The 22,210-nt window shown below is 36.6% G+C and overlaps 1 protein-coding gene across 5 annotated transcripts in view; it reads right to left on the reverse strand.

Annotated features, from left to right (window-relative positions):
- The window catches only part of GPHN (gephyrin), a 626,508-nt gene that overhangs the window by 28,729 nt on the left and 575,569 nt on the right, over positions 1-22,210 (reverse strand). For all 5 annotated transcript variants that reach the window (XM_034992943.1, XM_034992941.1, XM_034992938.1 and 2 more), the window contains one exon: positions 4,668-4,755. In XM_034992943.1, coding sequence (XP_034848834.1) covers positions 4,668-4,755 — 88 coding nt within the window. The remainder of the gene's footprint in view (positions 1-4,667; positions 4,756-22,210) is intronic.

A 22,210-nucleotide genomic window follows, 5' to 3' on the forward strand; every position in this document is an offset into this window, starting at 1 on the left:
TAGGGACAATAATGACAGAGAAGTATAACTATGTGTGTTCTTTTATTTTTCAAGGAAAAAAAGTATTTTTTTTTTAGGTTCAGTCCTCAAGATATTTGGTCTCAGGACACTTTACATGCTCTTAAATTAAAATATATATGGATCCCCAGAGCTTTTGTTTATGTGGGTTATGTCTAATAGATATTTACTGTATTAGAAACTAAAGCTAAAAAATTTTTAAAATTTGTTGTTTCATTTGGAAATAGCAATGACAAAGCCATTTCATGTTGATATAAGTAACTTTTTAATGCATTGTTTTCATAATTTTGAAACTTTCTTTAATGTTTGGCTTAATAGAAGTCAGTTGGATCCTCTTATTTGCTTCTGCACTGAGTCTGATGTGATACCATATAATATATAGCCACTGGAAAAACTCATGGTACATTCACGAGAGGAGAATACAAAAGTCAAATAAATAAAGTCTTAGTTTTATTATTATGAAAGTTGTTTTGACCTTGCAGACCCACTTAAAGTGTCTTAGGGACCCTCGTGGGTCTGGGGCCCACTCTTTGTTCTAAAGTAAAGTGGCGGTTTGTTTCAAAACATAAAATAACATAATAAAGGACAAAACTTTGAAAGAGATTTTTTATTTGCCTTGGTTTATAATACGTTTGTCTAAAATGAAGCTGAGAACTATATTAAAATTTTAGTAAGTTTACTCAGGTTTGATGAGCTTATTTCTTTAGTTTACTGATTAATGCTTTCCCCATGAAACTCAAGGTTATTTTTTGTGCAATCTCCTTTTTGTGCTTTATGTTTATTTTGCCTTTATTTAAAGAAAAAATAAAGAACAAAGTTTCCTCATTTACAAATGAGCTAAGATTATTTACAATTATGTTACTTTCTGTGCTTATCCCCAATTATTTTATTCTTGCTTTGAAAAATTAGGTAACCAGTACTGTTTCTCAGGTACCCATGATCCTATCTTAATCGAATACCCAGTTCTTTTTTGACAACTCTTTTGATTTTGCCTTCTAAAGATCAGACCTAAATTTAGTAAAAAGTAAAACTTTCAGAATATCTTTTACACCTAAAACTATGTTTGAAATTTCCTAGAAGGTCTCTAGAAAATCACAGATTTTTTTTCTTTCATCTTATAAAAAGAGATGTTAGAAATAATTAGGTTTGTTTGATATGTTACCATTGTAAGAGTGTCATGTGAGGGGAGTTGCTGTCATATTTGAGAAGAGATGCTCAGTGTGCCCTGGGTTAGATCCATATATGTAAAATGTTAATATAAATATTTCAGAAATTTTGTTTTAGGGGACATGCCTGGAGATTTGACAATGCCTTTGCTGTCTGTAATATGTCTGCATCCTCAGGGGAAACACATCAAAACTTTTATGACATAGTTACATACTGTATCTGAATAGAGAATTTTACTTATCTTCTATTCTGATATTATTGGTTACAGTAATAAATTCAGTACAGCTATTAAGTATCTGTCATCTTTAGAAAGTTTCTGTTTTCCTCTAATGCTTGCCTGAGAGCTCTGCTAAAAGCTACAGTAAATAGTTTGTGCCTGCAACAAAGATTCAGAGCACTAGGGAAAAGGACTATCACAGGTACTTTGAACTATTGGCACTTCAGAGAACAGTCTCTTGGATATAGGCACCTGAGGTGACGTAGCTTAGATAACTTTTCTGTAGTACCAGTAGACCGTCAGGAATCCCAGGGCTCTTTAGAATAGAAGCAGATGGGTTCATGAAAGCAGACCGGTTACCCAAGATCTAGCAGAACAAGAATGACATACAGCTGAATGAAATAATAAGGGAAATTTTATTTGTATTTATTTGTTTGGAATATTGTTGATTAATTTTTAATATTCTATTGCTTTATGGCTCTAGATTTGCAAAACAAACTTAAAGAGGCCTATTGGTTAATTAACACTTTTGCTGTTAAATAATCAGGGCAAGCCTCTGAGAAAAGCCTTTTTTTTTTGTGATCAGTAATGATCTTTGTGATTATTTTGATCATATGAGGTAGGAGGTGGATACTATCAGGAAAAATTAAGAGACTTTCAAATAGGCAAAAAAAAAAAAAAAATTACTGGGGGTCCAATCTAGTGTATCCTTCTTGGCAATCTGCACCTTTCATTGTCTTTGAGCTATTTTACAATTCTGTAGGTTATGGAAAATTTATAGTCATGCATATAATTCTTTAGTTTTCAGAGCAAAAAGCAGATACTGTTTACTTGAAACTGCCAGTGTTTCATAAAAAAAAAAAAAACACTTTGGGGCAGAGGTGGAGGTAGGAAAAGATTCTGAGGGAAGCAACTGTGGAAGGGCCATTTCTTCTTGGCTGAGAAGAGGACTGAGGTCTGTGGGTCCCATAAGCAGCAGGAGCCCCTTCTCCCTGCCCCAATACTCCCAGCTTCCCCATGACCCCAGTGCTGCTAGCAAGGCCTAAAGGAGCAAATACCTGAGATCACAGCACTACAGGGCCATTCTAGATGTATACAGTGGAGACTGGTGACCATCTTGCTAAATAATGCTTCTGGATCTTTCCTTGACCTCCCTATCTTTTCAGTGACTGGTCTTCAGGCTCAGCCCTTGGGCTGATGCAGATGTTCTGTCTCTTAGGCTTTTCTTTCTGCTATTGAAGTACAACTGAAATTCTTTTGGCAACTAGAATTTGCAGGTTGGCAGGAGTTTGCTGCATTTATGCTTTAAAACTCTTTCTTCCTGGTTCCTTTCATCTCATTCCCACTTAAGGAGGTAAGAACAACAATTATTAGCTCCCATGGAATACTATGGGATGCCTAGTTCCTAAAATTTCCTTCCTAGTAAATTAAAGGTTTAGTGTAAGTATCTTACCATACAGATAATAAAATAAATAAAACCAATATGCATTACTATATTGCCTCTCTTTATTTGTGAGCAAATTCCTAGGACAAATGAAATCTTTGTTAGCATTAATAAAGAAGGTTAAGGTTGAGAAGTGTTCTGTCCTTACATAGTTGAACAACAATTGCCAAGCCTATGTTTGTTAGAAGCTTGTTGCCATTTCAGAAGTACTGGAAAAGACAACCTTCAGGTTTGCAAAATAGGTATTGTCCATAATTAAGCTCATTAGCAACCAGTAGAAATTATACATGAAATACTCCCTGGAAACAACAAATTTAACATTCAAGTACTCTTAAGTTATTCAGAGCACCACAGGCAATTTGATGGAAATGAAAACAGACAGGTTGAAAATTATTTCTTATAATTCTACCATAATGCAGAACTCAGCTCTGGCCTTTGTGATCTCAGAAGAGGTCTGCAGCAGTTTGCTCCACCTGGGGCTAAGGACTTCTATGAGACTTTGAGGAAAGACTAATCCAGCAATCTGTCTGCTATAAGGAGAATACTACCCACACTTCAACACCTTCACTCCTGGATGTAATCTGAGATGGTAGTCTTGGACTGAGATTCTCTATTTTTCTTCTATGATTTTTGGCTGCTAAAGGGCTATGTTTAGACACTCTAAAACTAGTTGTGAATGAAAGGGAGGAATTCTCTGTTCACACCACTAAATTCTGCCGAACAGTCAGGTTATAAATTTAGGCAGTTGATAGCTAGATAGGGCAGAGACCAAGAACAATCATATATATAAGATCTAGCTAAAAATGCTGCTCTCAGAAAAAAATCTGAATTTTAGTAATAACTGCTATTATGACAATATTTTTATAAATTTTCAGTTTGGTCATTAATATGAAAGAAAGAAAAACTGGAAAGGGATTATAGGCTGGCAAAATATTTTGTGTTCTGAAACATTTTTGAATCAAAACATCAGGTTGGTTATTTTTTTTTTTTAAAGATTTTATTTATTTATTTGACAGAGAGAGACACAGCGAGAGAGGGAACACAGCAGGGGGAGTGGGAGAGGGGGAAGCAGGCTTCCTGCGGAGCAGGGAGCCCCATGTGGGGCTTGATCCCAGGACTCTGGGACCATGACCTGAGCCGAAGGCAGACGCTTAACAACTGAGCACCCAGGCGCCCATCAGGTTGGTTATTGTAGTAAAGTATATTTTGCTTTTATAATATTATTCAACGGACCCAATTATCATCATGAACCAACATATTTCATTAAGATATATAAAGTTAATGATACTGAGACACTGAAATTGTGATTTTTAAAGGACTAAGCATATACTTTATGCAAATAACTTAGTCTTATGAAATCCTATACATACTAATATATATGTTTGTATTTTATTTTCATCATTATTATGATTATGATCATTATTATTTGTCAAAAGGGGCAATGGAATACTTAATCCTATCTTTCCTCCCTGTGAGGAGCTAAGGGTTCTTTATCAGGTTTGGAATATGTGGCGGGGGAGGACAGGATCTTGGGTAAATATCATGTATAAAGGAAGTCCTAATGTTATAGTAAAGTTGAGTAAGCAAAGAAACAGAAATCTTCAAAGGAACATGAAAATCATTTTGCAAGTTGTAGGATTCTCCAAGCTTTTCCTGAGGTAAGCCCTCTGATCTACCCATACTGCATTCCTTTTAGAACGCCCAGAAATTTCTGAAGCCCTATGGATTTTCAAATTTGTGCAGATAACAGATAACTACCAGACTAAAGTTAATCAAGGACATTACCTTAGATAAATTTTCATGAACCCCACTTTTTCATACCTTTTCCCCCATGGACACGCCCCCTGATGTAATGATGACATCAGCACGACTGATACCCTCATTCAAGGCATTGAGTAAGTCATCTGGGCTGGAAAAAAAATAAAGACAAATAAATTAACCACAAGAAAAGATTTTAGATATTTAAATGCCAACTTAACACTAAACCACTTTATTCACTGAGTAGGCATTAATATGGGTATAGCACTATATTCTGTATGAAGTGGGAATCAAAAAGGTCTCTGCCCAATGGAAGCGTAACTCTTATTGCGGAGAAAGAACCTTGTAAGTGTGGAAGTAGTGGCTACTGATACTTTCACAGGGCTTTTTGCTCTAACAAGGCAGCATAATGAGGGAGACATTGAGGTGCTGGTAGGCTGTCTAACCATCCCAGTTTGCTTAGGCTAATCCCAGACTTAGTACTGAAAGTCACATGTCCTAGGAAATCCCAGGCAAACTGGGATGGTTGGTGACCCTAGGTGTTGGGAGAGGTCACACAAGACTCTTTATAAAGGGAATATGACTTAAGTTAGTTAAGCCTTGAGAAATGGGCCAGATTTTCACAGGTGGAACAAATGAGAAAGGGCCTTATAAACAAGAGGATCAGCCTGTGATGCATTCTCAGTGGAGATTAATATGGGGAAAAAGAACTATCTAGAGTGAAGGACTTGAATGACTGGAATAGAACATGATTTTGGAAGGCTCTCAAGCTCAAGAATTGTGACTTCATCTAGCAAGACAAGGGTGGTGGTGGGGGTTCCCTAGAAATATAAAGAGGCAATAGGTGTTTATTAGGAAAAAACAAGGAAAGCAGAGACTATGAAATATTCTGAGAGGGTAAAAGGACAGGATGAATATTAGGGATTGAAACTAAACAGATTCCTGATAGTCAACTGAAAAGACCAGTTTACAGGCCCTTTGATTGCACAAGTCAAAGGTCTCAGAAGAAGAGATGGAGCAATATCAAAAGTCTATCCTCTGGATGTTAGAAGGGTTATAAAGGCATAACTTGAGATTGATAAATTGAGAAAAAAACCAAAGTGCCAGGTATGGGGGCTTATAGGGGGAGAGGAAGGTAAGGGTTAGCTAAAAAGAACTATCCAGTTACTACTTGAATTCCATACAAAGGTACTGGTAACACACACTGCACTTGCATTCCCCTTCAAATGACAGAGTACAGAAAGGGAGCCTTTTGAGGAATATCTGTCTAGCTTAGACCCTTGTTTTCTGAGAACTTCTTACCCTGTGGGGAAGGGAGGTAGTTCTCTTTTTTCCCCATGGACATCTAACAAGGGAGCAATCCTAGCTTGCTTTTCCAGTTCTTGAGTTTAGTCCCTCTTGACAACTATTTTGCTCTTGGGTTCCTTGAGATAACCCTACATCTTCCCGTAAACCCCTCCTTTGCTTAAGTTAGCCTCAATGTTTTTTTGTTAACTTGAAATCAAATGATGTCTCAATGAGATAGCATACATTCCTCCAAATCACTCTTGATAGTGAAGTTTTTTTCATGTCCCTTTACCTTAAGGTACTATTTGATGGGGGAGAGAGGGAGAAAGGAGGAGGAAAAGTGGGTGGAGGAGAAGATTTATAAGTAGGACATCATTTCCCTTTTTATCTACGGGTGACAGAGGTAAGGAGAGGAACTTGAGATTCACCTGAGAGGCTACCCTCAACTCTCTAAGGCTCTAGAAGAGATAAGCTAGTTGGGAGGTGGCATAGCACAGAGATCAAGAATCTAAACTCTGAAGTCAGACTGCCTGAGTTTAAATCCTGGTGCTACTATTTGCTAGATGTAGAATTTTGGACAAGTTGCTTAACTTCTCTTTGCCTCAGATTTCCATCTATAAAGTAGAGATAATATAGGGTTGTTATGAGGATTAAGTGACATAATACATATAAAACAGTTTATGGAATAGTACACAGTACAAACTAAGTTTTAAAGAAAGGTTAGTTGCTATTATTGTTGTACTACTGACAGAAGCTTATCATATAAACACACCTAACATCCTGGCAAAGTTCAACTTTAGCATGCTTGATAGTTCTTATTTAGGAGAATATTTATGACTAACACAGAAGAAAATCATAGATTGGGCCTTAGATACATTCAGAACTACATGTGAAAAGCCCAAATGGCTCTCTAGCAAGCTAGGCCTGGTTCCAGCCTAAATAGTTTCATTTACTGGTTGGTTCTCTTACTGGATCTGGATAAAATTCTCCTCTCCAAGCACTGGCCTGTCTATGAGTATATTGGGGGTTGTTTGGTTCTGAGGAGAAAGCTCCCAAGGAGAAGACACAAATATAGAAGTTTGAAAAATGGCTCACACGGGCTTCAATCTATAAACATAGGGACTCTTTAAAATCATCTACTGAATTGCTTATGCAGCCAAAAAGGTACCCAGGTATTTGATAAAGATAGGATCTATGTTAAAACATAAAAAAAAAAAAACCCTTAAAAAAATCCCTTTCAAAGTTAAACTGGATAGGCAAACATCTTAGAAGAATTATATTCAATAATGGGTGTATTTAAAGTAGTTTTGAATTAAGTATTTTGTACAGATTTTTCATCAGTCTTTTTCCTTTTACATTAGTGAAAAAGATAGCAACTTATTCTATTGTATTGAAATACTATAAGATAAGCACATGATGGGTTCCTGATCACTGCATGCCCAGAGCTCCAGGCCCTTCCCTTGTTGAATATTATTATCATCAGGCTGAGCCAAATGGCTGGTCAATGGAGTAAATGGAAAAACACAAACACAGGATAATGTGGAATGTGGTTCAGGTGAATGGACAATGAATATTATTAACAAAATATAATTTTGTGTTAGTACAAAGAGACATCAGCTAATTTCACCAGTTTTACAATATGTAATTTATAACATGTCAACTTCAGAGGATTATGGTAAAGTCCCTGGAAACAAAGCAGCAGTAACATACACATCTTCATGGTATTAATCTTTGTAGGTGGATAAAAGGTCCTGGGACACGCTAGCTGATGATGCAAATAAACATACATTTCAGTGATTTTTTTTTTCTTACTTGTTTTTATATTATCTGGGGAAGATTTTTTTTCCTATTTTATAAAACTGCAGAGTCATCAGCTCTCCGTATGAACTTTTCTAACTTGCAGAAATAAACTAAAAGGGATTTTATGCCTTTTAGTATTCAAAGAACATTTTCAGTGTTGCTTTCTACTTTGTGTCTGGTGTATTCACAAAACATTGAATTTCAAAGTTGGAAGGGTCTTTGGGGGACTCATTGTGTTCATTATCACAGCTGGGTGCATTCTTTGGGTCCTGTTCTTCTCTATCCCCCTCTGCCCCTCTCTTTGACTCTACTTTCTGTTGCATATTTCTGGTGTCTGGGATCTAATAAGAGATCATGGCTTAGTAGACGGTCAGGTACAAATGTATGCCAACAGTCAGAGGATCTATAACTTCATTTATGTTGCATGCTATAACTCTTTTTATTGATAATAAGTCTGCAAAGTAGATTGAACAGGTAATATGCTCATTTTATAGAAAAAGAAAGTAATATTCAGAGCAAAGTAGCATTTTATTTATTTTTTAAGTAGGCTCTATGCCCAATGACCTGCTGAGATCAAGACCTGAGCTGAGATCAAGAGTCAGATGCTTAACCAGCTGAGCCACCCATGTGTCCCCAAAGTAGTGTTTTAAAGGTGAGGTAGAGCAACGTGGCAGCGCTAGAACAAGAGCCTCTGGATCCTCATTAAGTTTTTATTCTATCCCACTGACTCATCAGAGTGACTGTCTAGTTCTTTTAGGAGCATGACATGTCATACAAGGAAAATTCTCATGAGAATGGGCCTTTGTACAAAAGCATCAAATGGTAAGGCAAAAAGTGAGAATCTATCTGTGTTGACTAGGAAAGTGCATGTATGGACATGTCAGTATAATTCTGGGGAATGAAACAAATGTGATTCTGATCCTATGTACAGATGGAAACTAAAGATTTTGATTAAATGTAACTTTAGGGCTTGTTTACAAGTCATAAATTTGCTCTCTTTTTATGATTCATATTATATTTTAAATGATAAAAATATTTCCAACATAACATAATAGTATAACAGCCATGTATCTATCTTTCAGATTTGACAAATGCTAATATTTTCCCATATTTACTTCATATTCCCTCTTCCCTCATTTTCTTAAGAAATAAAAACAAGTTTGTTTTCTAAAACTAAGCAATTACTCTGAATAATGATAAAAGGAATAGGTAACAAGGATTATAATTGTGAATATTATAGCAGAATAAAAACTATTCATGATTTTTCAGTTTTGTTAAATAGATCATGGTGTATTAATTTTCTCAAAGAAGGGAGAGTAAAACTAAAACATCATAATCTGATCTTTTATTATATAATATTACCTTATATATCTTACATGTCTTTTAAATGACATTACTTTGTATATATTAGATCATTTGATATTTAAGAAATAAAAGTAATGACAATAATGTGCACATTTTAGAAGAACAATATACTTTCACAGGTATGTGTTAATTTCACAACTCTATGTGGTAGGCAGGGCAGGAGAGGGCACTGAGGTTCACAGTGGTAGTGAAACATTCGAGGTTACCCTTTGTTCACTCTACTATTCTTTTAAACTATAGTAATATTCACATAATGAAAGGTAATTTGTTATACACAGTATGCCTTCAGATAAAAGCTATTTATCATTTTTATCTAAATATATAAATCCTATTTATGGATGCTATATAGAAATGATAAAAACCGGACAATTTGTACGTTTAAAATTTGAACTATCTTCTCACCATTGCCACTGGAGGGGATGCTGGATTAAGCAGATTAACTTTCCTCGGTATATACCAGTAGTTTCCCTTTTCTCAAAGAGCAGCACATCTTAAAGGGATATTGTGATATCATTTAATTCTTCCTTAACAACTGTAATTTTAATTAGACTTGAATGGCGATTAATCATTTCTTTAAAGATAAATCGAATACCAGCATTAGTCTTGGTTTACTAGCACTTTCCATTTTCACTTGAATTATTAAGTATCTACCCATCGTTCTCTTAGAGTACCAATATTATATAAAAACATTCTAAAAGACAGCTGATTTAGTACAAAATGCTAAAAATTTAAGTACTAGGTGAGAAAATAGAACTGTTAATTGAAGCTCTCAGTGTCACAAAGTCTAGAATCCAGTTTTGTCTCCTGCTAACTGAGATAATTCTGAAAAGCAAACATCACTTTTTGGAGTCTCATTATTCTTATTTGTAAAATAAGAACATTTGGACCACATTCTTTCTCTCTCTAACATTCACTGATTTAAACCCAATTGAAGCTGAGTGGAACCCAATTTAAGCACAAAGGTATCATTCTTTTCTTCCTCTCTTTCTTTTTTTGTATTTCAGTAGAACACGGACAGCTTGCTGTTGGTGCCTTGCAATTCATGAGTTGTGATTTCCATGCCTTTTACCACTTATGATCCTTTTTTCTACTACAATTACGTTCACATCAGGGCCATGGTATCCTAGCAGCTTCCTGAGGGCTGAGAATAAATAGAACTCTCAGTAGGCAAAGGAAAATACCAGCAATCTAAGAAGCCAGCAGCTGGAGGGTAGAAGAATAAGCACAATTTAGGACAGCTTCTACTGAAATAAAACTGCTGGGAGAAATAATAATTTCAGCAAGAATAACAACAAACAATTAAAGCACTAATGGAAATAGACATAACATTAAAATGATGTTCTGGAATGAAAAACATGATTTTCAAGTTTAAAAATTTAGTAGATGAAGGTGCATAGTGCCTAATGCAAACTCAATTAGTGACCTGAAAGACTAAGTGGTAGAAATATCTCAAAGGAATGGGGGTCCCTGGGTGGCTCAGTCAATTAAGCATCTGACTCTTGATTTCAGCTTAGGTCATGATCTCAGGGTCATGAGATCAAGCCTCCATTTGGGCTCTGTGCTCCTCAGGGAGTCTGCTGGAGATTCTCTCTCTCCCTCTCCTTTTGCCCCTCCCCCCCTCTAAAAAATATCTGAAAGGAATGTACAAAACTAAAAAATGATGGAAGTCAATGCAGGAAATAATAAGAAACTTGGAAGACAGAGCAAGAGGCTGACATATTATCAATAGGAATTCCATAAAGAAAAAAAGGAACCGATGGAGGGGGAAAACAGAGGAAAATTTCACTTATTTGAAAAGGGCTTGGAAGTTAAAAAAATTTACTGAGTTCAAGACAAGATTGCCCAAAAACAGAAATCTAAGAATGTCTTGGTAAATTTTGTAATTTCAAGGATAAAAAGAAAATCTTACAAGCTGTCAGACAGAAAGATTGGGCTTATTAACAAAGGAAAAAGAATATTGGCTTTGGACTTCTTACCTACAATACCCAAACTATAAAATAATAGATTACCATAAACATATTCAGAGAAAAAAGGCCTACAACCTCCAAATCCTATACCCAGTCAGATCCATTCACCTATCAGGACAGAAGAATCATATTTGTGAAAATGCAAAGATTCAGATAATAAATCAACCAGTAATGTTCTGGAAAAATGACTCTAAATGAAAAAAAAATGAATCAGATCAGAAATCTCAAGATAGGGGAAGATGAAGAGGAGAGGAAGCACTTTTCAAATACATTTACAAACACATAAATAAAACTATACAGCTAAATCTAAGTGAATAATGATCAAATAAACTGGGAAGTTATAATGTATGTACTAAATATGGATTTCCCAGAAGTTGTAGAGACATACTGCAAAAGAAAACTTAATTCTAGAATTCAAAGCATATTCCCAGCAATACCTAAAAGTTTAGGGGTGAGAGGAGATGGGGAAAGTAAAAGTTCACTGGTGTAGGGGCACACAGAGGAAATAGGAATGCCTTGGAGAAGGGATATAGTAAGCACCTTTTAAAAAATATAATAGTGGAAAAATGTATATTTGATTATGAATATCAGAAATTAGAAGGAAGCATGAAGAGAATGGTAAAGTATAGCACACCTTCCAAAATAGTAAGAGGGCAAAAGGGAACAAATAACACCTGGATCAAACCAACAATAGAAAAAAGGACAAGGAAGAAATAACAAAGTTGGATAAATTGTAAACATAAAGTAAGCTGGAAGAAAAAACATCAAGGGAATCATTTTTTTAAAATATTTTATTTATTTATTTGACAGAGAGAGAGATAGCGAGAGAGGGAACACAAGCGGGGGAGTGGGAGAGGGAGAAGCAGGCTTCCTGCTGATCAGGGAGCCCGATGCGGGGCTCGATCCCAGGACCCTGAGATCATGACCTGAGCCGAAGGCAGCCGTTTAACAACTGAGCCACCTAGGCGTCCCAAGGGAATCATTTATGGCAAACTTCATGGTAAAGCAAAATAAATTTTATGCCAGGATCAGGGTTACAGTAACTCAAGGCTTGTGCAAAATCAAGCCTTTTTTTTTTAAAGCTCATATCCCATTTGAATGTTATTCACAACGGATACGCTAAAAGATGAAAGACTGAAAAAAACCTGATAGGGCAAAAAGACACCAGCCAGGTATAAATAAGTGAAAAAGCAGGAGTGACATATTAATGTCAAAGTGGAATTTAAGTTAAAAGAACTAAAAAGGATAAAGAGAGGCAACAAATTGTGAGAAAAGGCAAACTTATAAAATTGATACAATAATGTATGGTTGTCTCACAAGACAAGGTCTCATTTTTTCTAGGCTTCTTGATTGCCCTGCCAAATCCCTGCACATTGTAGGCACTCAACAAATCAACTGAATTAACCCTGGCCTCAACTCAATCTCTCTACAGTAGCTTTGGGAATGAAGAATGTACAGCTATTACAAGTATAATATAATATAATAATATTGTCTGCAGATAGAAGATACTACTTAGCATTTATATAATCATAAATAGCACTATATTTGAAAGGTTGTCATGTAGAAGAGGTAGTACATTTATTTGGTGTTGCTCCAGAGGGCAGAATTAAGGGTAATGGATGGAGGAAATAGAGATAAAGACTTTGGCTCAGTGTAATGCAAAAACATCCTCAGCACAACAGCCATTCAACAATAGAATGAGCTGCCTCATAATGCAAGTTAAGATGTTTCTCACTAAAAGCATCGAACAAAAACCTGATGGCTAGCTGTTAGACATTTCTCTAATACCTCCATCGGGAAAAAGAGACTGGACTGGCTAACACTGGAAGTTCCTTTCAATTCTAAGATACTGTGATTCTATGGAAATAACTGAAATTAATATTTTCTTTTCACATATAGACTGAAGCGTAGAGGGAGAAACTGACTAGAGCACTGAAATATAGTACTCATCTTGCAGATCGTACTTTTCTTTCTCTCACTTTCTGAACATCAGGAGCATTTGACTATTTGACTTGAATTAAAAAAAAAGGCATTTTTTCCCCCAAAGTTATGATGTTCACTTTCAGCTTGGGAAATGGCTACCAATAATAATAACTGTACTCTCCCTGGAATTCTAACTTAATTCTAACTTAACTGTATATCAAAGAAGCTTAAACTTAACAGAAAGTAGATAAAAGGGAAAGGTAAAACAAATCTCAAAATAAATCTCAGAGAATGCATGTAGCTTTCTTAATACTTTATGTACTTCAATTTCTGTGAAAGAAGAATATGTCTAGAAGGTATGATATCTTTTGATAACATCTTTTCAGATTTCAGAAGGCTTTGAGAGCCCACTTTCAGTTCAGATTTTTGCTTTTTAAAATTTGTGTCTGCCTTAACTTACTATAATCCTGACTCTGACATAATTTTTTTTTTTGCTTTATCATGAAGTCTACTATAAAATTCAAAATGAAGACAGAGTCTTTACCCAAGTTTAGATTTTATGGATTTCAGACAGAGCATTCAGAATGTAAATGCAGTTTTATTTTAAAATATTTAATATAAACATGCAGATGGACAACAGCTGTTAATTAGTTTCCTATTTCATCTGTTACACCAACTGTAGCTGTATCATTTTAAGATGAGTGAAGATGACAGTGGGAAAGTGAGAAAAATTCTAGGATTTGGAGATTAAGGAATAATGCCAGCTGATCATAGCAAGATAACAACAACACCACAACAAAACCCCCCAAAACCCCAGTTCTAGAAGTATACTAATCATATACTGATTTCCTCAGAGGTCCAGGGTAAATTCCTCAACTACAAGTATTTTCTGGGTATCAACTTCATGTATTGATTAAACTTCATACTACATGTACCCATCATTTAGTCCTTCTTCAGTCCCACTGGGTGTTTAGGCACTATAAAGTCATGTAAAGACAGAAGAAAACATGGTCCCTGCCTTTAAGTTTACAAGCTAATACAGAAAACATATGATAAAAATTTAGGAAAATGAATAAGCAATGAAATTAATATCACTGATTGAACTCAAATGCATTAATTAAAATGAAAATACATATAAGGTAAAATGGTATAAATGTTGAGTGGGACAGAATGATCAGAATTGGCATGGGATAATCAGGAAAGGCTTTCTGGAAGATATTACTTTCTAAGTAAGAAAACAATTTCTAAAAGTACAGTAATACCTGGAGGTCATTTTTAGAAGAATCTAACATCAACTATAACAGCAACTCTTAAGGCTTAAGAAAGGAAACTGTAGTAGCCACCAAAAAAGAGAGAGGGAAGAATCTCTTACTGTTAAACACATTTGGTAAGTAGAAAGAATATTTTTGGTTCGCCAATAGAAAATGAGATACCTCTCTTAATAAATAAATCTATTTAGAAATCTATGAGAAAATAAATCTATTATGTTGACTCAAAAATTAAAACTTTACATTTTGAGCAGAAAAGGTGTTCATTTCAGAAGAGAAGAAAGGCAGTTTATAAAGATGACCAGAATTAAATTTGGATCTAAATTCTCCCTGATAGTTAGAAATTTCTACTCTTAGAACAGTAGGTAAACACTAAGATATTAGGATATGTTTGTTTCACAAATTGGAAGACATGAAGCACTGAGCTTTGCCCGAATAATCACTGTACTGTGAAGTCTACCTTGATAACCCCTTCTAAATACGCCAGTTTTATAAGAATCCAGTTTGCTATCTCAGTGCTTGTTCCCTTTCTGTTTCATGCTTTAAGGTGAAGAGGCAGCTTCACAAATTGGCAACAACAGGAGCAGGCAATTCAAATCCCAAACACCAGTCTGTGACAGAGCCAAGCAAGCCCAGCAGATATGAGTGGGGCAGGCTTCTGCGATGGCAATTTTCCAGAAGGGGTAACTCTTTTCTTAATTATGGGAATTTCTCAGCCCTTCAGGCTTGCAAAGTCTAAGTCAGCAGTTGGAAGCTACATTGCCACGCTGTTTTAAAGCTGATGTAAAAATATAAACAGCTCAATAGTTAAAATCAGTTTTAGACATGATATAAATTCAATTAATGCTAAACTTCAAGAAATTTTCCCCAAGTGGATTCTGTGTATTTGGATCATGATTACCGCTTATTATATTTAAGAGGTAAATGTATAACATCATCTACTTAAGCCTGAGGGAGCAGTTCCCCAACTTTTTAAATTAGAGGCTTCATAAATCCATTTGGAATGCTACTCCCTCTCCTCCCACTTTATATTTCTTTTTCTTCAGAAATATAAAATGAATTATCTCAGCCATAAAGCTTTACGTTGTACCCCTTTTGGGGATGTGTCTCAGTTACTAATGCAATTCTGTTGTCAGTGCCATACTTTCTGGTCTATTCCTATGGCTACAGTTTTTGGATTCACTGTGAAGGGACCCCGTAAGCTCTTCTGGACAGTTGCAGTTTCTAGGTTCCATGGAAAGAGAGGGTGGTATAGGAAAAGATGGCAGGGCTATCTAAATCTAGGAGATATACTCCTACTAAGTACTACGCATATAGGGTCACCAAGACACACCTTTATGTCCTAGCCTTTGTGGAGCTTATAGGCTGGTGGGAAAGAAAACAGCCCTAACTTAATATAAACAAATCTTTTTTCCACCCTGTATTTTTTTTTATTATGTTATGTTAATCACCATACATTATATCATTAGTTTTTGATGTAGTGTTCCATTGTTTGCGTATGATGTAGTGATTCATTGTTTGCGTATAACAACCAATGCTCCATGCAGAATGTGCCCTCTTTAATACCCATCACCAGGCAAACCCATCCTGCCACCCCCCTCCCTTCTAGAACCCTCAGTTTGTATTTCAGAGTCCATGGTCTCTCATGGTTTGTCTCCCCCTCCGATTTCCCCCCCTTCATTCTTCCCCTCCTGCTATCTTCTTCTTCTTCTTCTTTTTTTAAAAACATATAATGTATTATTTGCTTCAGAGGTACAGATCTGTGATTCAACAGTCTTGCACACTTCACAGTGCTCACCATAGCACATACCCTCCCCAATGTCTATCACACAGCCACCCCATCCCTCCCACCGCCCACCACTCCAGCAACCCTGTTTGTTTCCTGAGATTAAGAATTCCTCATATCAGTGAGATCATACGATACATGTCTTTCTCTGATTGACTTATTTCGCTCAGCATAATACCCTCCAGTTCCATCCACGTCATTGCAAATGGCAAAATTTCATTCTTTTTGATGGCTGCATAATATTCCATTGTATGTATATGTGTGTGTGTATATATATATATATATATATATATATATATATATATATATATACCACATCTTCTTTACCCATTCATCTGTCGATGGACATCTTGGCTCTTTCCACAGTTTGGCTATTGTGGACATTGCTCTATAAACATCAGGGTGCAGGTACCCCTTTGGATCCCTACATTTGTATCTTTGGGGTAAATACCCAGTAGCGCAATTGCTGGATCATATGGTAGCTCTATTTCCAACTTTTTGAGGAACCTCCATACTGTTTTCCAGAGTGGCTGCACCAGCTTGCATTCCCACCAACACTGTAGGAGGGTTCCCCTTTCTCTGCATCCCCACCAACATCTGTCGTTTCCTGACTTGTTAATTTTAGCCATTCTGACTGGTGTGAGGTGATATCTCATTGAGGTTTTGATTTGGATTTCCCTGATGCCGAGTGATGTTGAGCACTTTTTCATGTGTCTATTGGCTGTTTGGATGTCTTCTTTGGAAAAATGTCTGTTCATGTCTTCTGCCCATTTCTTGATTGGATTCTTTGTACTTTGGGTGTTGAGTTTAGAAGCTCTTTAGATTTTGGATACTAGCCCTTTATCTGATATGTCATTTGCAAATATCTTCTCCCATTCTGTCAGTTATCTTTTGGTTTTGTTGACTGTTTCTTTTGCTGTGCAAAAGCTTTTTATCTTGATGAGGTCCCAATAGTTCATTTTTCCCCTTGCTTCCCTTGCCTTTGGTGATGTTTCTAGGAAGAAGTTGCTGCGGCTGAGGTCGAAGAGGCTGCTGCCTGTGTTCTCCTTTAGGATTTTGATGGACTCCTGTCTCACATTGAGGTCTTTCAACCATTTGGAGTCTATTTTTGTGTGTGGTGTAAGGAAATGGTCCAGTTTCATTCTTCTGCATGTGGCTGTCCAATTTTCCCAACACCATTTGTTGAAGAGATTGTCTTTTTTCCATTGGACATTCTTTCCTGCTTTGTCGAAGATGAGTTGACCATAGAGTTGAGGGTCCATTACTGGGCTCTCTATTCTGTTCCATTGATCTATGTGTCTGTTTTTGTGCCAGTACATACTGTCTTGATGATGACAGCGTTGTAATAGAGCTTAAAGTCTGGAATTGTGACGCCGCCAGCTTCGCTTTTCTTTTTCAACATTCCTCTGGCTATTTGAGGTCTTTTCTGGTTCCATACAAATTTTAGGATTATTTGTTCCATTTCTTTGAAAAAAGTGGATGGTATTTTGATGGGGATTGCATTGAATGTGTAGATTGCTCTAGGTAGCATTGACATCTTCACAACATTTGTTTTTCCAATCCATGAGCATGGAACATTTTTCCATTTCTTTGTGTCTTCCTCCATTTCTTTCATGAGTATTTTATAGTTTTCTGAGTACAGATCCTTTGTCTCTTTGGTTAGATTTATTCCTAGGTGTCTTACAGTTTTGGGTGGAATTGTAAATGGGATTGACTCCTTAATTTCTCTTTCTTCTGTCTTGTTGTTGGTGTATAGAAATGCAATTGATTTCTGTGCATTGATTTTATATCCTGCCACTTTACTGAATTCCTGTATGAGTTCTAGCAGTTTGGGGGTGGAGTCTTTTGGGTTTTCCACATAAAGTATCATATCATCTGCAAACAGTGAGAATTTGACTTCTTCTTCGCTGATTCGGATGCCTTTTATTTCTTTTTGTTGTCTGATTGCTGTGGCTAGGACTTCTAATACTATGTTGAATAGCAGTGGTGATAGTGGACATCCCTGCCGTGTTCCTGACCTTAGGGGGAAAGCTCTCAGTTTTCCCCATTGAGAATGATATTCGCTGTGGGTTTTTCATAGATGGCTTTTATGATATTGAGGTATGTACCCTCTATCCCTATACTCTGAAGAGTTTTGATCAAGAAAGGATGTTGTACTTTGTCAAATGCTTTTTCTGCATCTGTTGAGAGGATCATATGATTCTTGTTCTTTCTTTTGTTAATGTATTGTATCACATTGATTGATTTGCGGATGTTGAACCAAACTTGCAGCCCAGGGATAAATCCCACTTGGTCGTGGTGAATAATCCTTTTAATGTACTGTTGGATCCTATTGGCTAGTATTTTGGTGAGAATTTTTGCATCCGTGTTCATCAAGGATATTGGTCTGTAATTCTCGTTTTTGATGGGGTCTTTGTCTGGTTTGGGGATCAAGGTAATGGTGGCCTCATAAAACGAGTTTGGAAGTTTCCCTTCCATTTCTATTTTTTTGGAACAGTTTCAGAAGAATAGGTATTAATTCTTCTTTAAATGTTTGGTAGAATTCCCCTGGGAAGCCATCTGGCCCTGGGCTTTTGTTTGTTGGGAGATTTTTGATGACTGCTTCAATTTCCTTAGTGGTTATAGGTCTGTTCAGGTTTTCTATTTCTTCCTGGTTCAATTTTGGTAGTTGATACATCTCTAGGAATGCATCCATCTCTTCCAGGTTATCTAATTTGCTGGCATAGAGTTGCTCATAATATGTTCTTATAATTGTTTGTATTTCTTTGGTGTTGGTTGTGATCTCTCCTCTTTCATTCATGATTTTGTTGATTTGGGTCCTTTCTCTTTTCTTTTTGATAAGTCTGGCCAGGGGTTTATCAATCTTGTTAATTCTTTCAAAGAACCAGCTCCTAGTTTTGTTGATCTGTTCTACTGTTCTTTTGGTTTCTATTTCATTGATTTCTGCTCTGATCTTTATGATTTCTCTTCTCCTGCTGGGTTTAGGCTTTATTTGCTGTTCTTTCTCCAGCTCCTTTAGGTGTAGGGTTAGGTTGTGTACTTGAGACCTTTCTTGTTTCTTGAGAAAGGCTTGTATTGCTATATACTTTCCTCTTAGGACTGTCTTTACTGTATCCCAAAGATTTTGAACAGTTGTGTTTTCATTTTCATTGGTTTCCATGAATTTTTTAAATTCTTCTTTAATTTCCTGGTTGAACCATTCATTCTCTAGTAGGATGCTCTTTAGTCTCCATGTGTTTGAGTTCTTTCCGACTTTCCTCTTGTGATTGAGTTCTAGTTTCAAAGCATTGTGGTCTGAAAGTATGCAGGGAATGATCCCAATCTTTTGGTACCAGTTAAGACCTGATGTGTGACCTGGGATTTGATCTATTCTGCAGAATGTTCCATGGGCGCTAGAGAAGAATGTGTATTCCGTTGCTTTGGGGTGGAATGTTCTGAATATATCTGTGAAGTCCATTTGGTCCAGTGTGTCATTTAAAGTCTTTATTTCCTTTTTCATCTTTTGCTTAGACGATCTGTCCATTTCAGTGAGGGGGGTGTTAAAGTCCCCCACTATTATTGTATTGCTGTCGATGTGTTTCTTTGCTTTTGTTATTAATTGCCTTATATAATTGGCTGCTCCCATGTTAGGGGCATAGATATTTACAATTGTTAGATCTTCTTGTTGGATAGACCCTTTAAGTAGGATATAGTGTCCTTCTGCATCTCTTATTACAGTCTTTGGTTTAAAATCTAATTTGTCTGATATAAGGATTGCCACCCCAGCTTTCTTTTGGTGTCCATTAGCATGGTAAATGGTTTTCTACCCCTTCACTTTCAATCTGGGGGTGTCTTTGGGTCTAAAATGAGTCTCTTGCAGACAGCATATCGATGGGTCTTGTTTTTTAATCCAATCTCATAGCCTGTGTCTTTTGATTGGGGCATTTAGCCCATTTACATTCAGGGTAACTATTGAAAGATACGAATTTAGTGCCATTGTATTGCCTATAAGGTGACTGTTACTGTATATTGTCTGTGTTCCTTTCTGGTCTATGTTACTTTTAGGCTCTCTCTTTTCTTAGAGGACCCCTTTCAATATTTCTTGTAGGGCTGGTTTCGTGTTTGCAAATTCCTTTAGTTTTTGTTTTCCTGGAACCTTTTTATCTCTCCTATTTTCAATGACAGCCTAGCTGGATATAGTATTCTTGGTTGCATATTTTTCTCATTTAGTGCTCTGAATATATCCTGCCAGTCCTTTCTGGCCTGCCAGGTCTCTGTGGATAGTTCTGTTGCCAATCTAATATTTCTACCATTGTAGGTTACATATCTCTTCTCCCAAGCTGCTTTCAGGATTTTCTCTTTGTCTCTGAGATTCGTAAATTTTACTATTAGATGTCGGGGTGTTGACCTATTTTTATTGATTTTGAGAGGGGTTCTCTGTGCCTCCTGGATTTTGATGCCTGTTTCCTTCCCCAAATTAGGGAAGTTCTCTGCTATAATTTGCTCCAATATACCTTGTGCCCCTCTCTCTCTTTCTTCTTCTTCTGGGATCCCAATTATTCTAATGTTGTTTTGCTTTATGGTATCGCTTATCTCTCGAATTCTGCCCTCGTGATCCAGTAGTTGTTTATCTCTCTTTTTCTCAGCTTCTTTATTTTCCATCATTTGGTCTTCTATATCACTGATTCTCTCTTCTGCCTCATTTATCTTAGCAGTTAGTGCCCCCATTTTTGACTGCACCTCATTAATAGCCTTTTTGATTTTGACTTGGTTAGATTTTAGTTCTTTTATTTCTCCAGAAAGGGTTTCTCTAATAACTTCCATGCTTTTTTCAAGCCCAGCTAGTATCTTTAAAATCATCATTCTGAACTCTAGTTCTGACATCGTACTAATGTCCATACTGTGTAGGTCCCTGGCAGTCGGTACTGCCTCTTGTTCTTTGTGTTGAGGTGATTGTTTCCATCTTGTCATTTTGTCCAGAGGAGAATAGATGAATGAGAGAAGAAAATGCTAACAGGGTATCAACGTCCCCAGAAAATATACTCTAAACAAATCAGAAAAGACCTGAAACCAGGGTAAAATAAAGGGAAAGAAAGAAAAAAGAAAAAGAAAAAAAAAAAGAAAAAGATAAAGATAAAAACAAACAAAAACAGAACAAAACATAAAAACCAGAATATGATCAAATATGATCAGTGCCACATACTGGATTTTGGATGTATTTTGGTCTGTTAGAAGAAAGTGCCTCCCAAAAATTTAAAGAAAGAAAAACTTATATATGTACAAAAATAAGGGTTAATAAGATGAAGGGATGGAATATGACTGTAAAGATGAAAATTATAAAAGATTTTATAAAAGGAATTGATAAGAAGTTGTTTGAAAAAAGAAAGATGAGGATTTAAAAAAAAAAGGGAGAGAATGTGATGAGGCAGGAGACTAGAACAAAGGCATACACTAGAGATTTAGGGTATATTTTGATCTGTTAGAAGAAACTATATCTCAAAAATTTAAAGAGAGAACAACTTATATATATATATATATCACAAATAAGGGTAACTACTATGAAGGGATAGACTATGACTCTAAAAATGAAAAATAAAAATGTTTTTTAAAAAAGGGATTGATAAGATGTTGGTGGAAAAAGGGAAAAAGAAAAATTAAAAAAAAAAAGACAGTTAAAAAAAATTTAACTTTGAAAGACTAAAGAATCATGGTAAAAAAGCCATGAATTCTATGTGCAGTATTCCCCTAGTGCTGGAGTTCTGCCATTGTCATTGATCGGTAAACTTGGTCTTGGCTGGCTGTTCTTGCTGATCTGGGGGAGGAGCCTGTTGCTGTGGTTCCCAAATGTCTTTGCCAGAGGCAGAATTGCCCCGCCCTTGCCAGTCCCGGCTAAGTAATCTGCTCAGGTTTGCTCTCAGGAGCTTTTGTTCCCTGCAAGCTTTCTGTTCGGCTTTGGAGGATGACAGTGAAAATGGCGGCCTCCCAATCTCCGCCCCAGAGGAGCCGAGAACTTGGGGCCCGATTCCTCAGTGTGCCCCCAGAGAAAAGCAGTCAATCACTCCCGTCTCTCCGGTCTCCGGCCACACTCTGTGCTCACCCGGCCTGTGACTGAGCGTTTCTATCTCTGGCACACAACCCCGTGTGGAGTCTCCAAACCCAGCAGATCCCTGCCGTGCACTCCCGCGCTGCTCCTCCCGGGGGAGAAAGGGGAGTCTCCCTGGATCTGCCGCT

The sequence above is a fragment of the Mirounga leonina genome, unplaced genomic scaffold, assembly GCF_011800145.1.
Source record: "Mirounga leonina isolate KUSES-001 unplaced genomic scaffold, KU_Mleo_1.0 Mir_82, whole genome shotgun sequence".
NCBI lineage: Eukaryota > Metazoa > Chordata > Mammalia > Carnivora > Phocidae > Mirounga > Mirounga leonina.